The sequence below is a fragment of the Ambystoma mexicanum genome, chromosome 12 (genome assembly GCF_040938575.1).
Source record: "Ambystoma mexicanum isolate Mex_15411 chromosome 12, UKY_AmexF1_1, whole genome shotgun sequence".
Classification (NCBI taxonomy): Eukaryota; Metazoa; Chordata; class Amphibia; order Caudata; family Ambystomatidae; genus Ambystoma; species Ambystoma mexicanum.
Window position 1 is genome coordinate 1219736678 of NC_090936.1, and position 24388 is coordinate 1219761065.

The window sequence follows — 24388 nt, forward strand, 5'->3', positions numbered from 1 at the left end:
CCACTCCAAGGGTCGTAGCACCTTTGCAGGGCTATTAAAGATCTCGAGACAGACAGTGCTCTTCCAGGGCTGCAGCAGAAGTTGGTTGCCAGGCCGCCTTCAGTCAGGTTTCTTTGCGGGTTTCTCAGCTGGACAGAATACTTGGCTCCTTCAGATTTCTCGAGGATCTCTGAAGAATTCATGCAGGGGTCCTCTTCTTATTCCAAAAGACATGTAGGAGTCGAAACTCCCAATAGCAGAACTAGCCCACACACACACCCCACAGTGGTCCAATCAGGGCCACTGGTGGGAACACTCATGCATACCACACAGACTGACCCAACCCACATCACATCTTTCCTGCAAACACACAAAGCCCTCCAGTAACCCACCAAAAGCTGCTGCTTTCCTGGGCACGTGAAGTCCTTATAAGGATCTTCCTGGACTCTGAGGACAGGAAGAAGGCTGAACAACAAGATGGCAAAAAGAATAGGCAAAAATCTCGTGGCATGGCCATGCTTGACCAGTAGCCACAGTCAGTAGCCAAACGCGGTAAAGCTAAAACAAATTCCCCAAAAAGTGGGGAAAAGTCACTGCTGCCGACAGCCCATCTTTTAAGCACATCTAGAGTAACCAAAAAAAAATCCTGTTAGTCTAGGGCAAAACAACAATGCACCCCATTGCACTGCAGTGTAAGCTGCTTTGTGCATTGTTAAAAAGTTACCACAAGTGATACAAAAGTAACCCCAAGTAGCAACATAGTAACACGACTAAGGGAAACACTGTTTCCCAGTACTGATAGCCTGAAGGACACATCGGTTTCCCCATAACATGTGAGCAAGGCCAGTAAAGCAAAGCTTAAGGCTTCACTGTACTGCAAAATGTACAGGTCAGATTCAAATATAAAAGCAAAAGGTTTAGGGATAGAGGGAGGGAGAGAGAGAGAGTGATCTTTTTGTAGGGGTAAATATTAGCAATAACTATACCTCACGACCAGCCCACCACCTCCCTTGAGTGAAGCCTGGCTGCTCTGCTAAAGCTAGCACTATAGAGACTAGTGCATATCTTTTGGTTGGAAGCCCCGTCTTACCTTTAGGTTACATGATTTTCAACCCCTCACCAGAGGGCTGTTTACATTATCTTCCTACCAACTGCCTTTTAGGAAAATAGTGTTAGCTGCTCTTCCTACTGAAGCCTCTTGTTTTTGGATTTGCATTTGTCTGGCCACTGTGTAGAGTGAATCATGTTGATTAAAGCATTGCTCTTTCTTTGCAGATACAGTTAAGATTCATTAACCCACTGAAGAACTTGAGACGTCTTGGAATTAAGCGCATTGCTGAGTTTTTCTCTGACTTTGAGAACTACAGCTTCAACGCTGAAGAAATCGACGCAGTGTTTCATGCTGTGATATGGCCCCAGGTAAAAATAATACTAAAGAGTCACTGTCTTAATATTATAATTAAGCCATTGTTATTCAAATTTTTCCTATTGGAATAAACCAGCGGTTCATTAGTTTATGGGAAAATCAACAGGTTCACTTCTTTATTTGCTTTATTTATCGTTCTAGTCCAGTTTGAGTGGCAGTGTAATTATGTGCTGAATTCTTATCCACTCACAGGAAGACAGATGCTGTAATAGTTTCATTCAGCTGTAAGCCGTTGGCTTCTCGGGGCTCGTTCATCCTCGCCTTTATATCTGCTTCTGTAATTCATTTGCTTTTTCAACTGCGACACACTGGAAAAGGCCTTCCTGTAACATTGAATTGTAACTTCTTGTCCTCAGACCTAACTGTTACCACTAGTCTTCGTATCTGTTGTTAACGTTATTTATGCCTGTAACTCACAAGTTTTCCAGCGCCCAGTTACCTCTGGGTTCGGAGCGCGATACAAATGATAAATACAAAATACTATATTTATTTACGGCCAAAGAACACACTACGAAATTGACTAGTAGCTGGTAATAATATCAGACAATACTAATAATAAAATACATTTCTGAGGCTTGTGGAATCTGCTTAGAATACATGCTGTGCATAGGCTGACATCTAGTGGAAGCTGCAGAGTATTACAGTTGGTTTCAAAACTCGAAAAGGGACATCGACAAGGCATGCCAGTAATACTATCCCTAGTGTGACGTCCACTGTACCCATGATCCCTCATGCTTCTAGGTCCCTCAGATAATTTTTTTCCAACATTCTAGACGCACATGTATAGCGGAGTTCCTTTCGATGTAAAACCATTGACTATTTACAATTAGCGATAGTAATTGTGCCGGTGAAGACAGAGGAACTGCCCGTCAAAGATTCCTGCGACGGACTGTTTGGCCTTGGAAGGCCAGACAGAGCGAGAGGGGAGGCCATTTTAGGATCATATACTCCCCTTCCTACACTTTGTTCGCCTAGCTGCCATAACCTTTAATTATGAAAAATACACATTTTAAATTCTGCCCCAAGTGTAATCACAACTTCCTGTGGGTGGACAAACACTTAGTTTGTAACTTGTGTCTTCCAAGAGACCACATCAAATCATCTTGACGAGCACGCAGGCTATTCAAACTTCAAACCAAATACGTTAAAGGACCGCTCCACGAAACGCTGGGCCCACTACGCCAGGCAGCTCGAGGCCATGGAGGTAGAAGGCGCCTTTAGCGATGGCAATGATGCTGTCTTTTCGGACGTTGAGGGTGACTGAGTAGCTCCAGCTACTCAAGCGCAGGCCCCCGACCCCGTAGGACAGGCTGGCGGCCATGTTGTGGGGACTACACCTGGCAGCTGTAGCGCTACAAAGACACACACCACTAAGCACATAAGCCCGGGTAGAGACTCGACACATGGGTCAAGTGATCAACAACGTTCGACACCCAGGGAAAGGTCCGCTGAGTCCCGGTCCTCAGTCAATCTCGCTCGAGATCGCCACACGGCAGGGCCCAACCATCGAAAGACGGCAAGGCTGTCACTCACAAAACTCCCTCCGAAGGTCGATCGTCCGCGGACGAGGCCTCGGCCCTACCTGCATCCGAAAATTGACGCTCTGCGTCAGATAAGGTGGCAGGCCCCAAGAAGTCAGTAAAACACTCCTTTGGGTCCCGGGGGGCAGGAGGGTTGGGTGGGGTTAGATATCACAAAAAGAGCTCAAAAACTCCTCATAGGGACAAGAGCCCTCTTGGGGGAAAAACACCTCAGAAAAGGAAAAGCCTAAACAATCCAGGCCCCTAAAGAATCTAGGCCTAAGGTGGTACCTCCCACAGATGAGGATTTAGGACTTCCCCTCAATCTGTGGTAATTCCGAGTTCCAAAGAATGGTCTTCAGCTATTGACAGAGTGATGAGAAGAATGACCTTTATGGCCAATTCTTTCCAAAAGAACCCTGATTACCTTCAGAGTTTCAACTCCACTCCCCCCACCACAGCTCCATCTGGTTCTCAAGCCTCTGCCTTACCTACTCAACCCCCTTCTAAGAGGTCTCATTAAAATGTTCCTTTACAGAGTACAGTCTTAGATCTCTGTGACCCTGAATCAGACCAAGAAGATCTCTCCTTTGTAGAGGCATCTGACCTTCAGCTTATTATGGGGATGACGAGGACCAAGAGGCTAATATTTACTCAATAGATTCCCCTCTTAACTAAGACACTCCAGTTGTCGATTGTCCTATTGATAATCAACCCCTCCTCCAATGAAGTACTAGCCAAGGCAGATGAGCACTTTCAGATTGACACCCAGGAGGATAAAGCAAATCATTGGGGACAATAAGACAGTGGCACAGTTTATCCCGCTTCTGAAATCAGTGCAGCACAGAATACAGCCATCTTTAGAAGCCCCTAATCTCACACGGGCCGTAAACCCACGTTTAGAGAAATTATTCAGACCCGCACCTTCAGACCCATTATATATTAGAGGGCAACTGAAACCAGACTCCTTAGTTGTGACTACAACTAGAAAAAGAGCGTGCACACCCCTTGCTTCCTCTGAGGCTCCACCCGATAAGGAGAGCAAAAAGATGTATTCCATTGGCAGAAAGGTCGCCTCCTCTGCGGCCTATCAAACCAGAATAGCAAACAACGCAACACTCGTGGCTAGTTACAACTGCCACAAGTGGGACGAAATGTCTGCTTTTCTTTCGTCTGCCCCAGAGCCACTCAAATCCCAACTAGCACAGGTGGCTGCAAATGGGAGGGCAGTTTCTAGCTGTCTCCTTACAACCAATTTTGATGTGGTGGACAATGCCGGAAGAGTCCTTGCGCAAGGGACCGTTATTAAAAGGCATGCATAGCTGCGCCAGTCAGGTTTTAGACCAGAAACGCAGGCCACTCTAATAAACATGGCGGTCGAACCTAACGTGCTCTTCGGTAAGGCCGTAGAAGACACCCTTAAAACAGCAAAGGACGAGTATGACACTCTTAAATCTCTAGGTCAACTCACTAACAAGTCTTCCGGACTGAGGGGTAGCGGAAATGTTTGCAGTTTTCGAGGCCAAAACTTAACGAGGATCCAGCTACAATCAAGGTCAAGGTTCCTCCTGGGGAAATAATCAAGGCCAATCCTCCCAGGGCTATCCCAGAGGACAACGCAGAGGTCATGGTCAGGGCAGAGGCCCTGCTCGAGATGGCACACCAGCTCAGAGCAAGTGACGTTCCGCTTCAGGTGCCCTCCCATGCTTCTCCAGTAGAAGGACGCATTTCCAGCTTCACCCACGCATGGGAGGGAATCACCTCAGACAGATGGGTGCTGTCCACAGTAGCAGGCGGATACTGTATAGAACTACTCCAACGTCCCCACAACCACCCCCACGACAGAAGATCCACTCGGAAGAACATCAGCGTATCCTTCTTGAAGAGATAGCCACACTTATATTAAAGGACGCCATCGAAGTCATCCCGGCCGACCAGGTAAACAGGGGTATTTATTCAACTTTCTTCCTTGTGCCAAAGAAAGATCTAACAATGCGCCCAGTATTAGATTTGCGCCCTGCAAACAAGTATGTCAAGCAACAAAGGTTCTGCATGACTACACTACAAGAGGTAATCCCTCTACTAAAAAGGGGGGATTACATGGCAACACTGGATATGAAAGATGCCTATTTTCATATTTCAATTTTCCCAGCGCACAGAAGATTCTTGTGTTTTAAAATGGCGAACCAGCACTACCAATTCAAGCTGCTGCCCTTCGGAATAGCATCTGCTCCAAGGATATTCAGAGGTTCTGGCGGTGGTGGCAGCGCACCTGCGCAGGGAGGCAATCCCAGTGTACCCTTACCTCGATGGCTGGCTCTTTACAGGGGAATCGCCCCTGATTTGCAGACAAAACATTCAGAGAACAATCCACCTCCTTTTCCAATTAGGCTTCTCCATCAACGAGAAAAAGTCAAGCCTAGTGCTGCGCACTTCAAAACAGTTCTTAGGAGCTGTCTTAAACACAGACGAGGGGTTGGTATTTCCATCAGAGGAAAGAGTAAAAAATGTGTTATTGCAAATACCACATTATCAGGCCGGCCGCCAGATATGGGTGTGCAAAGCTATGTGTTTAATAAGCATAATGGATTCTTGCATTTACTTGGTTCCTCATGCGCGCCTGCGCATGCAGGACTGGTTGGCGAAACAGTGGTCTCAGGCAAGTGGTCAGTGGGACGATCTAGTGGTTGTTTCGCCAACACTTGTACAAAATCTTTGCTGGTGGACAAGAGAAAATCTAATGAAAGGAAAACCTTTCTACGATCCAGAGGTACAGGCAGTTGTCATGATAGACGCCTCATTGGCAGGGTGGAGGGGCTCACTACCTTCACCCCACAGCTCAGGGTCTGTGGTCTCGCACTGTAGCTCAGAACCACATCAGTCTGCTGGAACTTCTGGCAGTATTCAAAGCCCTTCAGGCATTCAAACCCTATTAACAAACCTATCTGTGCAGATCCTAACAGAAAGCACTACAGCAATGTTTTATATCAACAAACAGGGGGGTACACGTTCTCCAAATCTGTCCAGACTTGCACAGAAAATGTTCGAAATGGGCACTCAGATGTTCCTGTCGTCACATGTTCCAGTGGAACTCAACTCTCTAGCAGACTCATTGAGCAGAGATCCCCTACCAGAGGAACACGAGTGGCGTCTACACGAAGGAGTTCTAGAACACCTTTTCTCTCAATGGGGTTTACCAACTATAGACTTTTCGCTTCAAGCGAAAATCGTCAATGCCCAGACTTCGCGTCCAGGTTCCCCCAGCCAGGCTCCAAGGGGGAACGCCCTATGGATGAACTGGTTAGGGAAATTTGCTTATGCGTTTCCCCCAACGCCCCTCATGAGGAAGGTGGTGAACAAGATACACAGGGAACCGATGATGCTTATCCTAGTTGCTCCGATGTGGGCAAGACAACCGTGGTATCCACATCTGCGCAAACTGGCGATGCCAGTACAACCTACCCAACCAGCATGAGGAACTAACAGTGCACCCACAGCCGCACTCAATGAACTTGGCAGCATGGTTCCTGAGGTCATAGATTTCGGACATCTCAACATGCCATGGAGATCTTGAAAGAATCAAGAAAACCAAACACTAGGCACTGTTACTTTGACAGATGGAGAAGATTCGTAATTTTGTGCCAGGCTAAACAAATCAACCCCGTAGAATGTACTCATCTCACATTGATATGATGATATGGCATTTATAACGCGCCTATACACAAGTGTTTCAAGACGCGGAAAGGGAGGGGGAACAGAGGGAAGACAGACGGCGATCCTACTAGGTCAGGCGTCATTCAGATGTTTGCGAAGGGGGAAGTGCGAGGGGGAGGAGGGGAAGTGCAGTACATGGGATAAAGAATAATAACAGTAAGTAAAGTATGGCCAGCTGGTGGCAAGTGCAAAGGTAAATGCAGACATCAGGTGTCAAGTGCGGGTAATGGGGCTGTAGGGAGACAGACAGTCCCGAGTGCAGGGGGTTTGCCAGGAAGGCAGTGCAGGAGTTCGACTGGCGGTGCAGGAGGGAGGACCTGGGCCCGAGATCAGGGTGTGGCCAGGTAACCAGTGCAGTTTCAGTATCAGCCAGGAAGTCCGCAGGGGAGAGGAGGAGAAAAAGCAGAAGCAAAGAGAGAGGTTTTGAGGGGTTTTCGGAACCAGAGATTGTTCTCAAGTTTCAGGGAGGCAGGGAGGCTGTTCCAGAGGGAGACCCCAACCAAGGAAAGAGATCTACCACCAAACTCGTTGCTTGGAGAAGCGACTGCCACTGAGGGAGTGGAGGTGGATGAGCGAAGTGCTCGATAAGGAAGATATTTAGGAAGAAAGAGCTGAAGGTATCGAGGCCTAGAAAGGCCTTGTGGACAATGCAGAGGGTTTTGGACGTAATCCTCGCAGCCACTGGGAGCCAGTGCAGAGATTTCAGTCCCAGAGAGATACGATGCCTGGGCTTGAGGCCAAGGACAAGTCTCGCAGTCCTGTTCTGGATGAGTTGCAGAGGGTGGAGATTAGAAGCAGCCAGATTAAGAAAGAGGCTGTTGCAATAGTCCAGCCTAGAGAGAACCAGAGCTCTGGCGACACTGAGCTTCTGGGGGAAGGAGAGGAAAGGAAGAATACCTCTGAGGAGGTGCAGCTGGTAGTATGACTTCTTGGAGATGTCAGAGATTTGAGGCGAGGAGGAGAGTGTGGAGTCGTAGATGACCCCGAGGTTTTTAGCCTAACAGGTGGGAGCAGGAAGAGGGCCAAGGGAGGCCAGCCAGAGAGTGACAGGAAAGGAGGGTCCTCATTGGAACGGTGTTCCAATGAGGAGAATCTCGTTCTGACTGGCATTAAGGCAGAGATCATTGGCGGCACACCACTCCTGGATGGTACATTCTAATTTATATGCTCCATTTGCTAGATGCTAGATTAACTCCCTAAAGGTCCACCTGGCGGCTTTGTCAGCGTACCCGACCTCTCATAATAAGGTCTCATGGTGGAAAGTACCGGTCATCAGAAGGAGTAAAGAGACTCCATCCTCCAATATCTAACCCGCCGCCAGGGTGGGATCTCAATGTGGTACTCTCTAAGCTCATGGGACCCCCTTTCGAACCTATGCACAAGTCTAGTCTCAAACACCTGACTTATAAAACTGCCTTCTTAGTGGCTATCACTTCCATAAGAAGGGTTAGTGAAATCCAAGCATTGTCAGTGCAGGATCCTTTCTTTGTTGTACACAACGACAAACTGGCTTTACGTACTCACCCTAGGTTCTCGCCTAAATTCATCTCCAAATTTCATGTAAACCAGTCAATTGAGCTACCGGCTTTCTTCCAGGAACCCAACAGCTCAGCTGAGGTAAAACTCCACACACTAGATGTGAGGAGAGCAATCCTCTACTACGTAGAAAACACCTGTCTGAGGAAAACAGATCAATTGTTTGTCTCCATAGCGCCAGGCAGAGAAGGTGACCGCATTTCTAAGAATGCCATCTCTAGGTGGATAGTCCGATTATCCAACTGTGCTATTCCCTATCAGATAAGACACTGCCTTTTACGCCCAGGGCTCATTCCACTAGAGGCACAGGAACCACTGTGGGTTTCATTGCAAATGTACCCTTAGACAGTATTTGCAAGGCAGCCACATGAAGCGCTGTACATACTTTCACTCAGCACTACTGCATTGACACTCATTCCAAGACAGATACACAAGTGGGACAAGCGGTTCTAAGACATGTATTCGCTTGATCCTTCTCACATCCCACCTCCTTATTCCACTGCTCCCTAATCTATGCACAGCATGTGATCTAAGCAGACTCCAGAAGCCTCAGAAGGGATACATTACACATCGTAATCATATTTCTGATGCTTGTATCTGCTTAGATTCACATGCGACCCACCCTTCCGCCCCTCTGAAAGAAGGCGCATGGATGCCTATGAGCTTGTCTGATACGTATCTGCTTGGATACAACTGTACTCGCGCTACACCTCATGCTACCTCATGTCAGAAAAATAGCAATCTGAGGGACATAGACGCGTGAGGGATCATGGGTACAGTGGACTGGCACCCTGTCGACGTACCTTTTTGAGTTTCGAAAACAACTGTAATACTCTGCAGCTTCCACTAGATATCGGCCTATGCACAGCATGTGAATCGAAGCAGATTCAAGCATCAGAAATACGATTGCGGTGTGTAATGTATCCCATATATACAGTCAATGTAAATGAGTGTAAAATAATCGATGTACCCACACGATACCTGAAAGGGGGAAGGTAAGTAATTTGATAGATCACCAACAGTCCACGGAAATTAAAACCCTAGCTTATTAAGTCCCACCCACAGTTTTCAAAAAAGGTAGCAGGCGCTCCTCTCCAGAAAGAACATGGCATAACCTGTTCTGAGATGAGAGTTTGCAGCACATGCTTTTTGCTCACTGTTGTCTGGGGCCAAGTTTCTAAAGCGTTTAGGATTTGCAAAAAAATTAGGAGTAGGGTCCCAGCGGATGTGCAAATGGTTCCAGATGACAGATGAAGAATTTCACTGGTGAGTAAAACATGTTTCTACCTTTTGGAGGGCTTTAGGTAACAAGTATTGCCAAAGCAAAATATTCTAAAACTATTTTAAAGTTCTTCAAACTTTTAAAGGGTGCTGTGAGGGTCTAGGAGGAAGAGAGGGACATACAGGTGGCATGCTGATTGGCAAGGACCTTTATTAATAACACAAAAATAGTGGGTTTGGAGGAAATCCTAACCATCCCTATTGCTGAGAGGGGTTCATCTGCCTCAACAAACCTAGCTAATGAAACTGTCGGTGTCAGAATGTCCAAAGGAAGGTTTGCCGTCCTGTATCCAAATCCTAACCTGTCCCTCACACTCTAAACTAACAAAAGGTGAAAAGGGAAATGTCTCTTGGCTGTCGTCCTGCAGCCTAGCTTCAGCTTCTAAGTTCACAAAACAAAAGTTCCAAAAAGGTGCAACAAAGCAAACAAAAGTTCCACTAGACTCAAGCATTTGATTCCATTTCCCCAGAGTCTTAAATCCAGGTGTATCTTCTGTCTGCGGACCCTTCCCCCCAAAGTACTGCAACAAGGAAAATAGCTTGGTTCTGTTCTCCCAAGCTCTGCCATATTCCTCAACACCCCTCCTCTTGCACTCGCACAACATGGTTACCAGATCCCCTCTACCCCACTCGATCATTCACTCTGTTCTTTGTCTAACTTCCCCTTGTCCCACAGTCTTGGTTTGCTCCCCTGCCAACGTCTATGAGAGTTGATGGTAAAAGCAAAGTTTGTATTTTTCCTTGTTATGGTTAGGGGTGCGCTACCCCAGGATGGGTCCCAGATCCCATTCACTTGTTAATTCTTACAGTTCTTTCTTTAATTCCTCCTAACACCACAACCTTGGTTACTGCCTTGCCAAGGTCTGTGGCTACCACTTGTGCATGTAAAGTTTGTTTTCCTTCTTAATTCTGTTTGTGATGTCTTCTCAGGGTGGGTCACAGACCCCCTTCACTTGGTGTCTCTTCCCCAGTGAGTATTTCTTATGTATATTGCTTTTTGCTTCACCCGCTTTCTGGCTCTCCCCAACCCTCAGATTGGCCACCCTATTACCTGCAGGGCCTTGGCCGTCACCCTTCAGTTGTTGCTGTGGTTGCTTCTGTGGTTCACCAGGGCCTTTCCCGGTTCTCTCTGTGTCTCTTCTGCGGTTCAGCAGCATCTTAAGCACACCGGAACCTTCTCCGGGTCCTCTCTGCGTCCGCTCTGCAGCTCGGCGGCTTCCCAAGCACCCTCTGCGTGTGCCTCTGCGTGTATCTCGGCAGCCAATGCTATTCTGAGAAAGAAGAAAAAGGAAGAAGGCTAAAGGACAAGATGTCCAAGGAACAACCGAAAAACCTTGTGGCACGGTCTAGTTGAAACACCAGCCACTGGTAGTAGCCAAATGCAACAAAGACAACAAAAAGTACAGTAAAAATCCTAAATAACTGCTGCCACCAGTTTGGACACCTCTAAAGTAACTAAAAATCCTGAGTTTCAGTCTAGTGTGATACAAAAGTAGCCTCATTGCGCTGAATGGTAAAATGCATTGTGCAATGTTTAAATGTTACTCAATATAAATGAGCGTGTGAAAAGAAAAAGGGAAACATAGTTTCCCAGTACTGACAGTCTGAAGGACTAGTCTGTTTCCCCAGACTAAAGTGAGCAAAAGGCCAGTGAACCGAAGGTGAAGACTTCACTGCAAAAAGTCAGTGTGTGTGTGTGTGTTCTTGTCCTTGTCTTCGCGTCTTCGCCCAGGAAGGGGGTGCGACTGTCTGGTGCCAGATAGTCTAGGTGTTGAGAATGAGTGAAACCCTAATTGGAAAACTACAGGTGGTTTGAATGGCGCAGATCCTTGAGATTGGTGGGCTTGAGCTTACCTTCAGCCTAATTTTTACATAGGACAAGGACTCGTGCATCTATTTCTTCAAATCTGCTTTGGGGCCGAGAATCCCTCGAGAAGAACAGCTGACTGAAGATCCAAAAAAGACTCCTGAAGATGCCTGGCATCCATTCCTGCATCTGGCCCGGTGAAGCCCTGTTGGACTACTTGATCTGCAAACACCCTGAGCGGTTCTTCAGCCCTTGGACTAGTGGGTTCAACTAGTCTCGATGCCTTCTTGACAATTCAGCTGTCCTGAGCATTTGGAAGTGTCCTTGGACCACCTGGTGGACTGGTTAGCTCTCTCGTGGGACCTTGCTAGAACCGTCGATTTCCACAGTTATGCCCGGGAACTTTCATAGTCGCCAGCTTGTGGTACAAGTTGCCATCGTTCTTTCATGGATTCACATGCTTAGAACATTCCCCGTCGTCAGGCTGGGAATCCCCGGTACATTATATAGACCCTTTCCCGTAGGAAAACTTTTTCGACGCTTATGCGTCCTATCCACCTCGTTTTGTATCATGCGTGCCCGCGCCGTCAGGAAGCCATGATATAAATACAGGACCCGCCCCCGCACTCCCGTCAGATTTCAACCGTCTTTCAAAGTAGTGGGATCCTCGCGGTTACTGCTAATTGAAGCTAGGTTGTGTTTTCGCTTCGGCGAAGTTACGTTCTAAAGAAAATATGTCTGGAAAAGCTTCATTCCGTCCTTGTGCGACATGTGGACTCAAAAAAGTCTATGAAGGTGATGCCCACATGGATTGTATCTACTGTCTCCACCCGCACCACACGGCGGATACATGCAAGATATGCCAGGGTTTCTCCCAAAAAACCCTTAAAGACCGAAAAAGGAGGTTGGTCGACTGGCTTAACGACGGAGCGGGGGCCTATCCGGCATCAGAAGTTGGCTCCACGGCCTCCAGGAGCAAGTCGGAACCTCCCTCGAAGAAGGTGAGGCCTGTCGAAAAATGTCCTGCGGACAAGCATGCGGGGAAGCATGCTGGGTCTTCCTCATCACACAAAAAGTCCTCCTCCTCCTCATCCTCTAAGACGGAGAGGCAAGCGGCATCAAAATCCTCCTCAGGGGACCGTCCTAGGTCTTCCGTGAGTCGAGACGCTTCAGCAGGGAAGTCGGCAACGAAATCGACTACGAAGTCTAAAGGCTCGGTGCCGGCGACTGGCTCGTCGACACCGGTATCGCTGACGATGCCAATTACTATTCAGGCAGCAGCAGTGGGGATTCCTTCGTCGACGGGGACTCAATTTATGGCCTGGCAGGCAGAGGTTTGTGAACCGGCCCCCCCTGAGGTCCTGCTGCAAGACACGGCCTTGCCGGGGTCGTCGATGGAAGGAGAAGGTGACATGCTTATGCAGCCGTCGGACTTGGGCCTACGGCCTTCCAATACGTCGACGACGAGTGCGAGTGGGGGTGTGGTCCCTCTATCCTCGACGTTGCTGACCCCCCAGACGGTTTTGTCTCTGGATGTGCTTAATACACTTCAGAAGCTCCTGCAGCGTCTGGATACGCAGATCCCTCAGCCTGGCACTTCATCGTCGATATTTTCTGCACCTTCCGTCGACGAACAAGCTCAAGCAGCTCGCACGACGACCAAAAGCCCTTCGACCTCCCAGGTGGTGAAGGATCGTCCTCGAGCGCAGGAGGAGGGTGAGCTATCGGAGTCCGATTCTATACGAGGTGACTCAGGGTCGGACATCTCCCTGTCACCTTCGAGAGACCCAACATGGAATTCGGATGTAGAGGTAGAGTCTACGAGGAGCCAGGCACAACCGTCTCCGCCGGATGATGTGGGAGCCTTCCATGCAATGATGGGAAAAGCGTGTTCCGAGTTCGGCTTAATTCCTGAGGAGCAAAAGAAAGATTGCTTTCTTTTTGATCACATGGGTCAAAGGAGGAAATCGGTCTTTGCCATCCCAATCCTGGACCACGTATGGCAAGAAGGCCTCAAGACGATGCGTTATCCGTTCTCGGAACCGGCTATTAAGGGGCGTATTGAGAAAAAGTTTAAAGCTCCGGAGTCCACTCCAAAATGTCTAACATCACAGCCACTGTCAGACTCTGTGGTATCGGCGGCAGCGGCTAGGAAGGCCAGAGTACAGCAAAAATGTTCAACCCCTCCAGAAAGCGAGGCAAGAAGACAGGACGCCTTCGGGGAAAAAGGTGCTCTCAGTCGGCGCCACGACGGTAAGAGCAGCCAACTCCTTGGCGATTGTATCGCGTTACGATAGGGAGATGTGGCATAAAATAGCCCCTATCCTAGAACACCTGCCGGAAGAACATCGCAAAGCAGCCATGTTACTAGTACGGGATGGTGAGGAGGCCTCGAACCATGCAATTAATATTGCGGTGGACCTAGCAGAGTCGGGGTTCAAACAAATCAATCATGGTGTAGTACTTCGTCGACAAGCGTGGCTCAAATGTACTACTTTTAGACCTGAAGTCCAGTACAAAGTTCTAGACATGCCATGTGAAGGAGAACATCTGTTTGGAGACAAGGTCGATGAAGCCTTGAAGAGGATGAAGGAAGACACGGATACCGCTAGGTCTCTGGGCGCCCTCCAGACAGGTAGAAGTTTTCGTTCTTTTCGCCCCTTCAGGGGCGCCTCCGGAAACTCCCGCTTTGGAGCCTCTAGGGACCGTGGATTTAACAGGCCCTCATACTCTTCACAAGGCTAAAGACGGGCATCCCAGTCGGCACGTAGAGGCAGAGATTATCAAGCCTCCAGACGACGAGGCTCGGGTCCCTCGTCGACGAAGGACAAGCAAACCAGCAACCAATGACGGCCTTCGGAACGTCCTGGGGGGGGTCGAGTCGCTCATCATATCGACCAATGGGAATGCATCACCACAGATCGATGGGTTCTGGACACGGTTCGCATGGGTCATGCGCTGCAATTCAAAAACAAGCCTCCAAGTCTTCCGCCAGTGTTTTCGGCCCAGCCCCACCTTCGAGTTCTAAGACAGGAGGTGGCGCTTATGCTACAAAAAGGAGCGGTAGAACGGGTTCCTGTGGCACAGGAAGGACAAGGGGTTTACTCCCGGTTCTTCGTCGTCAAGAAGCCAAATGGAAAATGGAGGCCCATTCTCGACCTGAGGGTACTCAACAAATGGATAAAGAGCTCAAAATTCAAAATGCTAAAGCCCCAGGAGGTTATCAGGTCAGTGCAACCCATGGATTATCTGTCGTCGCTAGATCTTCAGGACGCATATTTTCATATCCCAATACGTCCACGACACAGGAAATATTTAAGGTTCGTCGTCGGGCAAAAGCATTTTCAGTTCAAGGTCCTCCCGTTCGGTCTCAAGTCCTCCCCCAGGACGTTCACCAAGTGCTTGGCCCCCATAGCGGCCCATTTAAGGAAGGACGGTCACCATGTCTATCCATATTTAGACGACTGGCTGGTCAGAGGCTCGTCCATGGAACAAACACCAAACAGTCTGGGGGCCACGATGTCCCTTTTACAGGAACTGGGCTTCGCGATAAACTTTAGCAAGTCCTCCGTAGAGCCCTCGGGGACCTTGGTCTGTCTAGGAGCGGAGTTTCATACGCACACAGGCCTTGTAAGACCATCCAGCGAAAGAACACAGAAGCTACTAAGCAAGGCGTCGGAATGGAAATGCGGTACCAGGGTGTCAGTGCGCAAATTCATGTCCCTGCTAGGGACCATGTCGTCCTGCATTCCGTTGATAAACAACTGCCGCCTGTTTATGAGACCTTGCCAGGAATTTCTAGCGGACCGTTGGATGCAGAGCCAAGGTCGCTGGTCCGACAGACTGGTCATCGACGAACAACTGGTACAAGCCGGAACAGCTCCTTCCATACTTGCTGTTCTTAGCTCAAAAGGGCTTATCGGTGTCGTCGATAAAAGTACACCTGGCCGCCATCTCCAGGTTTACACGTCAACGACATTCCGCACCGTTATTCAGCGACCGCCTGATTAAGCACTTCCTTAAAGGGTTGTTCAGGAGTTTCCCTCCCGAGAAGAGATTTCCTCCGGTGTGGAGCCTCAATCTGGTGTTAGCGTCTCTTATGAAACCTCCTTTGAAGTTTTTGTCCTGGAAATTGGGCTTCCTGGTGGCCATCACTTCAGCCCGACGTATTTCGGAAATCCAAGCTCTAATGGTAGACCCACCATACTTAAGATTTTTTAAGAGCAAGGTGGTCCTGGCCACTAACCCACAGTTCATACCGAAAGCGCCTTCAGTGTTCCATAAACATTCCTCTATTGTCTTACCTACGTTTTTTCCAGAGCCATGCTCGGGAGCGGAGCGCACGTTACACACATTAGACGTGAAGAGGGCTCTCAAGTTTTATCTTCATTGCACGCAACCTTTCAGGGAAACGAGGCAATTGTTTGTGGCCTATGGTCTGGGTGCTAAAGGCAAAGCCATTTCAAAGCAAGGACTGTCAAGATGGGTATCGTCTACCATTTCGTACTGCCATTCCAAGGCTGGGAAGCCTCTTTCGCGACGCCCAAGAGCTCATTCCACTAGAGCGGCGGCATCGTCGACGGCGCTGTGGTCTGGAGTCCCTCTGGGGGACATCTGCATGGCGGCTACCTGGGCGGCTACACACACTTTTACCCGCCATTACTGCCTGTCACAACAACATGCCGAAGATACTCGGATGGGACAGGCGGTGCTTCGACACCTATTCCAATAAGGTAAGCCCCGGTTGAGGGGTTAGATCTGGTTGCAATTATGATTGAATATTGTTCGTTCTCTATGTTAACTATTGCTGATGGGTGCACGACCATAGAGAACTGGCATTGTGAGGAAAGTATGTGAGTTTGCATGCACGCCTCCTCTCTTCGGGATGGTACTGCTATGTAATCTATTCTAAGCATGTGAATCCATGAAAGATCCAATGCTGGAGAAGGGAATAGTTTCTTACCTGTAACTCCATTTCTCCAGCATTGGTATCTTTCATGGATTCACATGCGCCCGCCTGCCTCCCCTGGCCATGCAAACTGGTTCCCCCACTACTTTGGGGGCCGAAATCTGAGGGAGCGCGGGGGCGGGTCCTGTATTTATATCATGGCGTCCTGACGGCGCGGGCACGCATGATACAAAACGAGGTGGATAGAACGCATAAGCGTCGAAAAAGTTTTCTTACGGGAAAGGGTCTATATAATGTACCGGGGATTCCCAGCCAGACGACGGGGAATGTTCTAAGCATGTGAATCCATGAAAGATACCAATGCTGGAGAAATGGAGTTACAGGTAAGAAACTATTCCCTTTGTGACCGTGACTGGAAGGACACCTGTCATGAAATCCCATATAAGCTGATGCATTTTCCCCAGGAAAGCTTTTGTGTGTGTATGTATGTGTGTGTGTGTGTGTGTGTCAGTCATGAGTGAAACCAATAGTTGTCCCTGATTGGACAGCTCCTGATGGTCTGAATGGTGCACATCCTTGCCATTGGTGGGCTTGAACTTACTTCCAGGTTGGATTTTGGATAAGAAAAGGACTCTTGCCCCTGTTTCTTCAGGTCAGCGTTGGAGTCAAGAATCCCCTGTTGTCGAACAGCCAACTGAACATCCGAAGATGACCCTTGAAGAGGCCAAGCATCCCTTCCTGCATCTAGCCCGGTGAAGCCCTGTCGAACTGTCTGATCTGCGAAGACCCTGCGTGCTGCTTCAACCTTTGGACTAGTGGAACCAACTGGTCTCAATGTTTCTTGAGGATCCAGCCGTCCTTAGCCTTTGGAAGTGTCCCTGGAATACCCTGTGGACTGTCCAGCTCTCTAGGGGGTTACCGCACCAGAACCGTTGCTGTTCCGTGTTTGCGTGCATCCAGAACTTTGGCTTGTGGTAGAAGTCGCCTTCCCAGCATCAAGTGATGCATTCCTGGAAGGACCTTTCCAATCATGACGAGGAACGCCTGCTGTCTATGCACGGTGGCTGTCGCTGGAACTTCCCTTCTCCTGTCCTGTGAAGTGTCCTGAAGAGGGCTGCATCGGTAAATCATGCATTTCTCCATCTCCAAGGGTTACACTCTGGTCCTGGACCAACCGGAAGAATCGTTGCATCCGCAGCTCCTGTGTACATCGTACCGGAACCAATGGCGGGAAATCCATCCTCCAGTGATCCTCAGTCGGTCCATCAATTCATTTGGGTGAATTGGAGTCAGGGGGGTGAGTAACAGCACCAGATGTCTCCCCTGTCCTCCCTAGGATAACATTGGGAACCTGTCTCTTTGTATCCTAACATTCTCTTCCACTGCATTTTGGGTGTCAAACTTGGGTAGTAACATCTGAAAGATTAAAACACATTTTACTTACCTAGTAACTTTGTTGCATCTCTTCCTTTGGACAGTCACCAACACAAATACCGTAACCTGTTCCAGATAGATTCTGAAAGAAGCATTCTGTCTCCTGTGACCTTTTGGGCACAATGCCTCATTCTTCTTAGGGATTGGACTGCTGAAGTTAGGGAAAAGCACTTGTGACTTGGTTCCATCTTTACTGCTCTCCTGTGCTGATTTAAGTCATTGAATGCATTTTAAGATTCTCTGGTGAATGTATATATGCTTGTTACTTAGTATTGTCTGATAATATCACATGCTAGTTTCATTTTTTTAGTGTCTGTTTGAGGCCAATAATAAATATTGTATGTGTATACATTCCTGTCTACATTGAAGTATTGTGCGCTTCACTATGTGTGCTCATTGTGGACATCTAACCCCACTCACACTCTCCTGAGAATAGTCTTGACGTTTTCTCCATGTTTACATTGAGTGAGTTTTGGGAAACCTCTCGGAGGTCCCTGTTCACTATAACTAGGGTGGCCTCCCAAAATCTGTCCACCAGGCCAGATTCTAGAAATCCATCTTTACAATGATCTGCCAAGATGCATCGGTGGGAGAGGAATCCATAGAAAGAACATTAATGGTTAGTAATCGCCCCATTATGTGTCTAATTACCTATGAAGAGAATCCATTGCTTGCCATGGCATGTCAACTGTACTTTACGCTAATCGCATTAGTGTTAGCCGCCGTGCGGCTTGTTCTTCTTGCCAGTGCAGAGTTTAACTCGACTTTTGTAGTAAACCTTTGCAGGTCTACTAAGGTGAGCTTCTCAGGACGCAACACCAAAAGTGGTTCTGATAAACATCCAGACTGATACTTTCATGTACTTCTCCTATACAGATGTGTGATTATTTTACATCCTGCTTCAATGTGATTTCTTTTAGATTGCCAGGCTTGCTGCGGAAAGCCAGTATTCCCCCACGCTTGTGCTGAAGCTGATCCACATCTGGAGCAAGAATGCAAGGTAATTTGATGCTAGATATGGAAGCCGGTTTCATAGGTTTCACGCTTTGCGTGATTTGTATTTTACTATCATCCGGTTTCTGTGCTCTCCTTATAGATGTTGTCCCTTTCAGCGCTAGTCTGTTTGCTGACTGGTTACGCACAGATCTTTCCCTTACTGGAAACCTCAGAGTTTCATGGTTGTCTCTCTTTGACCTGTTATGCGGTTCCTCCTTAGCCAGCTTACTCTCACCCACCTACTATGCCATCATTTTACTCTCTGCAAAGGGCCTGCCGCCTTTCCATCCAGTGACATACACAGTCTCTATTCTGGCTGTACCACTCAGTTGCATAGAGGAGCCCTCTCCACACTGGCAGACCCTGGTGTGAGGCTGCCTCTCTTCTGCTGCCCTCTGTGCCACCTCATACTTTTTGTTCTGACTCTCCAGACTGGGCAGGTACTAGCATCCGATGTTGCCCACTAAGGACCCTGAGATGCCACACTGGTTGTCCCAGGCTACTAATAGCATTAAGCTCGGAAGCAGGGGCCCTTAACGTCTGGTAACAGCACCAGTGCTCGTATAACATTGGCAGCAGGCCATTACTGGAGGGTAAACCACACCCCCCCACCCCCGCCTTGAGGCTCATTGTTTAAATATTCAGACACTGTGACAAGGTCAGCCACCTGGCTTGTCAAGAGGGGGCAGGAACCTCTCTATGTTGGGGTTGGGAGGACTACCAGGGAGTGTTCAGCAGCCAGTACATCCCTCTAGGTGAACAGTGGCTGTTGAGAGTGCTCCCATTCCCGGTGCTAGAATGTTTCTGTGCACACCATGGCTTCATTATAAGATGCTTGTCCGTGTTTTTCTCTTTCTTTTACGGACAAGTCATCATAACAAGAAACCCAGAAAGTATCACAAATTCAATCTGTAGCCAGTGTAGGAGTGGGCCTTTGACCACCGTAACCCCAAGCATGCCCACCCTTAAAGAGTAAGTGCACGCTTGGCCGTAATTCAAGTTTAGTGTACAAACTGCCAGGAGGAGTTAGATGACATCAAAGAGTCAAACTAACCTGTCTCACCAAGGAAGTGCCTGTTTGTGCCTGGGATGCTGGACGTGACGAGCTCTGCTGAAGGATTTTTGCTGTTGAAATAATATATGGACTTGCACTATTAGGTAGCCCCGCCCACCAGCATTGCAACAGCTCAAAAGGGCGTAGGCGTGCGCTCCAAGGAAGTGCCTGTTTGTGCCTGGGACGCTGGACGTGACGAGCTCTGCTGAAGGATTTTTGCTGTTGAAATAATATATGGACTTGCACTATTAGGTAGCCCCGCCCACCAGCATTGCAACAGCTCAAAAGGGCGTAGGCGTGCGCTCCAAGGAAGTGCCTGTTTGTGCCTGGGACGCTGGATTTGACCAGCTCTGACAAAGGAATTTAGCTTTGGACCAAATATATGGACTTGCACTATTAGGTGAGATAAGCTACCTCATAACGTGCAGAAAGTCACTGGATTGAGTATACCTTCAAAGGTATACAAACATGGTTTAATTTACTCATATTTCCCTGTTTTCTCTGTTAATATATGTAGCCCCGCCCAACAGCAATGCAACACCTCAAAAGGGATTGGGCGCGCACAACATGGAAGTGCCCAGGGAAGTGCCTGTTTGGCGGGGGAGCGGGATGCTAGATTTTATTTGATCTCTTTGTGGGAACTCAACATAAAATAAGTTGAACATTGTATTTTTGATAACAAAGCTGAACGGCTGTGTGCTACACAGAACGAGCAGCAGTCCGAAGGACTGCATAGGAGGCTTTTTGAGCCATAGTGCTTCATGAGTTAGTGTTCTTACCGAAGTAGGTTCGTAATGAGGAGTGCCTCGTGCAGAAGAAATGTTGGAAAGGTGCGGAGGTGATCAGCGCCTAAGGTACTTATAAAGGTTCTATAAATATTACCCTTGTTTTTTTTAGACAAGCAGGTTAGCGTTATTGTTAGGCAAGATTGTATGTAGTAACCCTGTGGGAGACTACACCAGCCTTATCCTCTTGGCAATAGGTTAGATTCCACTAAGACCTCTTGAAGCGAGCCGGATCCCTCTGCTCCCCCCCCCCCTTTGTGGAGAGTGCCCACACGGAACATACCATTCCTATTTCAACGCATGCTATATCTCGGTGCCTGAAGATATCTCACTTCCTGCAGATATCTCACTTCCGGAATCGGATCACTTGACCTGTGACCTGTGGCCAAGCCACTCCTTTGAGCTCCTCCATCCCGATCGGACATGACCAAAGGTACCGGTGGGGGTAAGAAGGCGGGTGCAATGGACAAGTTCGCAAAAGCAACCCTAGGTGATGACCCAGGCAGATTTCGGCAACCTCCGGCAGATCCACCCACGATCCACCCACGACATCCCCAGGGCCCCTGCATGTACAGACCTCTCGGGACTGATATCAGCATATTCCCGGGCTTCTGCATTCCTGTTCAACTGGAACAGCGCAAGTTTATCGGAGTTAAAAAGAGGCTGCGTGAAAGAAACATACAATATGCCATGCTGTTCCCAGCCCGCCTCAAGCTGCAATTCCGAGGCAAGCTCTACTTTTTTACAGTACCCAGTGAAGCATTGAAGTTCATAGAGGCGCAGAGCCCGATGGCTGACTCGGAGGCTGGACCAGCAGACTGACTCATATGAACCTGCTTGGGCAAGTCTGCTCAAACCTTGTACCTATATCCATGCAAACCTATGTGCCGATTGTAACCCACTATAATGATTAGGACACTCTTTATAGCTCAGTGCCATGCTGCAACGGCGCTCCCGCTTGCAGTTGCTCGTAAGTACCACATTGTTCCTAGTCCGGATGCCCAGTTGGCAATGGGGCGGCTTAGAGGAGGGAAGAGGGTGAGGGGAGTAAACTGCTAGGTTGGGGGAGGCAGTGAGGGAGGGGGGAATGTATGGCAGAATGGGATTTGTACCCAACCACAGTGGTATAAGGAGTGGTCATTGCTTGAAATGTTCACCTTAGCGCTGGTTGCACTCTATCCCTGGTTAGACGAAGGGGAACTAATAAAAACCTGGTGACTGGGCTCATTGGTACACAGGATGCACATTAAAGGGGCAGTGACATTCCAATCATAGACAGAGACGATCTGGATCAGGAGATGTTATGGCACAACAGGTGAAGATACTAAGCCGGAATGGTAGAGTTTTGAGGAACTTCGCAAAGTCACTCAACATAATATCCTACGCCCACAGATACAAAACCAATATATTGTTTCTACAAGAAACGCATGTCAAAGAGTACACTTGCCGCAATATAGCTACCTCTTGGGGCGATAATAGTAGAATAATACTATACCTCATTCTCCACTCAATCTTGAGGCGTCATGGTGATCGTCCAAAAGTCTTTGAAATTCGTGATGAAACGCACTCATGTAGATCCACATGGGAGTTTCGTGGTAATACACAGCGTCTTGGAAATCCTAGAACCATACTTATGAACACTTATTGCCCCAATACTGACTCTCCGGAGGTCTTCTCTTAGTTGAAAGACACTGTTGCTGGTTATCATGGCCTACCCCTGATATGGGGTGGCGATTTGAACCTTATTCTCAATTGTACACTTGACAAGACCAACATAGCCCCCCCACCCTCAATCCCCAGAAGCTCGCCAACTACTCTGTTATGCAGACACTCAATCTCAAGGACGCATGTCGAACCATATATCCGCTTTCAAGAGAATATCCAGTCTATTCCTCGGTTCACGACATGTCCTGTATTGATCTCTTTCTAATCTCTAGCTCATTAATGGGGAATGTGCTTGAGGCAGACATCGGCCATCGCACCCTGTCCGACCCCTCTCCCGTTTCGCTAACCCTAAAATTGAAAACTGCCCCATCCAGCTGCTATTGTAGGTTTAAATCCACAGCACTTCGGGATGTGGTGTTCAGGGCAGACATTAAGTTCGACATTGACACCAACGCACCAGACGATACTTCGTACAGCGTCAGGTGACAGCCTTCAAAGTGTACATCAGAGGCATGGCGATGTCTAGGTAGGCCGGGGTACTTAAATGCATTACAAGAGACCTTGAAAACTGTGAGAGGTCACTCAAGCACCTCGAGCTAGAACACTCCAGAACCTCTGACCCCACATTGCTGGATGAAATTGCTCAAAACTAGAGAGGTTTGAGAACCTCGCTTTGAGAGAAACCCAATATTTTTCCCGCCCGATTGCAGGCAGGAAATACTGCAAAGGAGATCGACTGGGAAGGACGTTGGTGAGGGTTGTTCGCTCTGAGCGCGGCCATGACCAGTTTGACTCCATCATGGATACACATGGGAATAATAAATGGGCCGACACAGATGTGGTTGAGGTGTTCTGCACCTTCTATCATATATTATACACTGGACCAAAACCAAGTGATGAACAAGCCATTTGCACCCTCCTACACAGTATTCCATTATCGTGCCTTACTGCTCAATCCAGGCAAGAGTTGGAACTACCGATCACCCTGGAGGAGATTGTGGCAGTCATTCACCCTCCCCAAAAGCAAAGCCCCGGGCCACGACGGCCTTATGGCTGAATTCTACCAAGAGAATGCAGCTGCATTGTCCCCGATACGCCTGTTGGTATGGGAAGAATCCCTCCACCTGATGTCCTTCCAGAATCCCTGAGAGAGGACCTAATCACAGTTATGCTAAAACCAGACAAACCTAGTAATGAATGTGGTTCGTACAGACCCCTATTCATCATAAATGTGACACCAAAATATATGCGAAAGTGCTAGCCAATCGCTTGCTCCCACTGATACCATATCTGGTCCACCCAGACCAGGCTGTGTTTATTCTGGGACGATCCACGACCCTTAATATTAGGAGGCTATTTAACATAATGGCTAGAATAGACCCCAGTGCACAAGCAGTGGCCAAAACATTAGACGCCCTAAAGGGCGTTTGACATGGTCGCCTGGGACTAACTCTTTGCAACATTGGATAGGATGGGATTCGGCCCCAATATGTTAAGGTACATCAAACTGTTATACACACAACCACTTGCCAAGGTTCTGGTTAACGGCTGCACATCCACAACATTTCAACCCGAGAGGGGCACCCAATAGGGCTATCTATTCTCTTTGCTTTAGCCATCGAACCTAGGGCGGAATACATCAGGATACACCACAGTCACTGAGGTATCCGCCTATGCGCCCCTCCTGAGACTGTTTCTTTATATGCAGATGATGTGATTTTGTACCTTAGAGACCCCTCAACTAACCTGACACCAATAATGTCAGATATCACACGCATCAGAGAACTCTCGGGCTTCACAATCAATTTCTCGAAATCCGAAATATTCCCCATTACTGACGGCACATTAGACTGCCGTGGAACCACCTCCCTACATTGGTCACCGGATTGCATCAAATACTTAGGGGTGATGGTTTCGTGCTCTCACTCCTCCATGTTACGAGACAATTATGCCTCTCTCAGTTCTTACACAGAGACAAAGATGCAAAATTGGAAAACTCTCCCGCTCTCTCCTGCCGCTAAACTGTCATTAATCAATATGACCATACTCCCCAAGCTCCTATATACCTTCCCTAAAGTACCATTATGGCCAGATAAACCATACTTTGCTGCTATGCATGGTCTGTTCGCACAATTCTTATGGCACTCCGGAGCGGTCTGTAAGAAATGGGTAGACTTTGCGTACTCTTATGATAAAGGCAGGTCGACGGCTTCTAACCTAGCACTGTACTGGATTGCTGCCCAAGCCCAGTTCGCCACGTTCTGGTATCCGATGGCATCGTC

The 24388-nt window shown here is 48.2% G+C and overlaps 1 protein-coding gene across 1 annotated transcript in view; it reads left to right on the forward strand.

Annotated features, from left to right (window-relative positions):
* UTP20 (UTP20 small subunit processome component) overlaps nucleotides 1–24388 on the forward strand; it is a 1390303-nt gene that overhangs the window by 679732 nt on the left and 686183 nt on the right. Inside the window, exons 28-29 of the mRNA XM_069629877.1 lie at nucleotides 1255–1398; nucleotides 18527–18606. Coding sequence (XP_069485978.1) covers nucleotides 1255–1398; nucleotides 18527–18606 — 224 coding nt within the window. The remainder of the gene's footprint in view (nucleotides 1–1254; nucleotides 1399–18526; nucleotides 18607–24388) is intronic.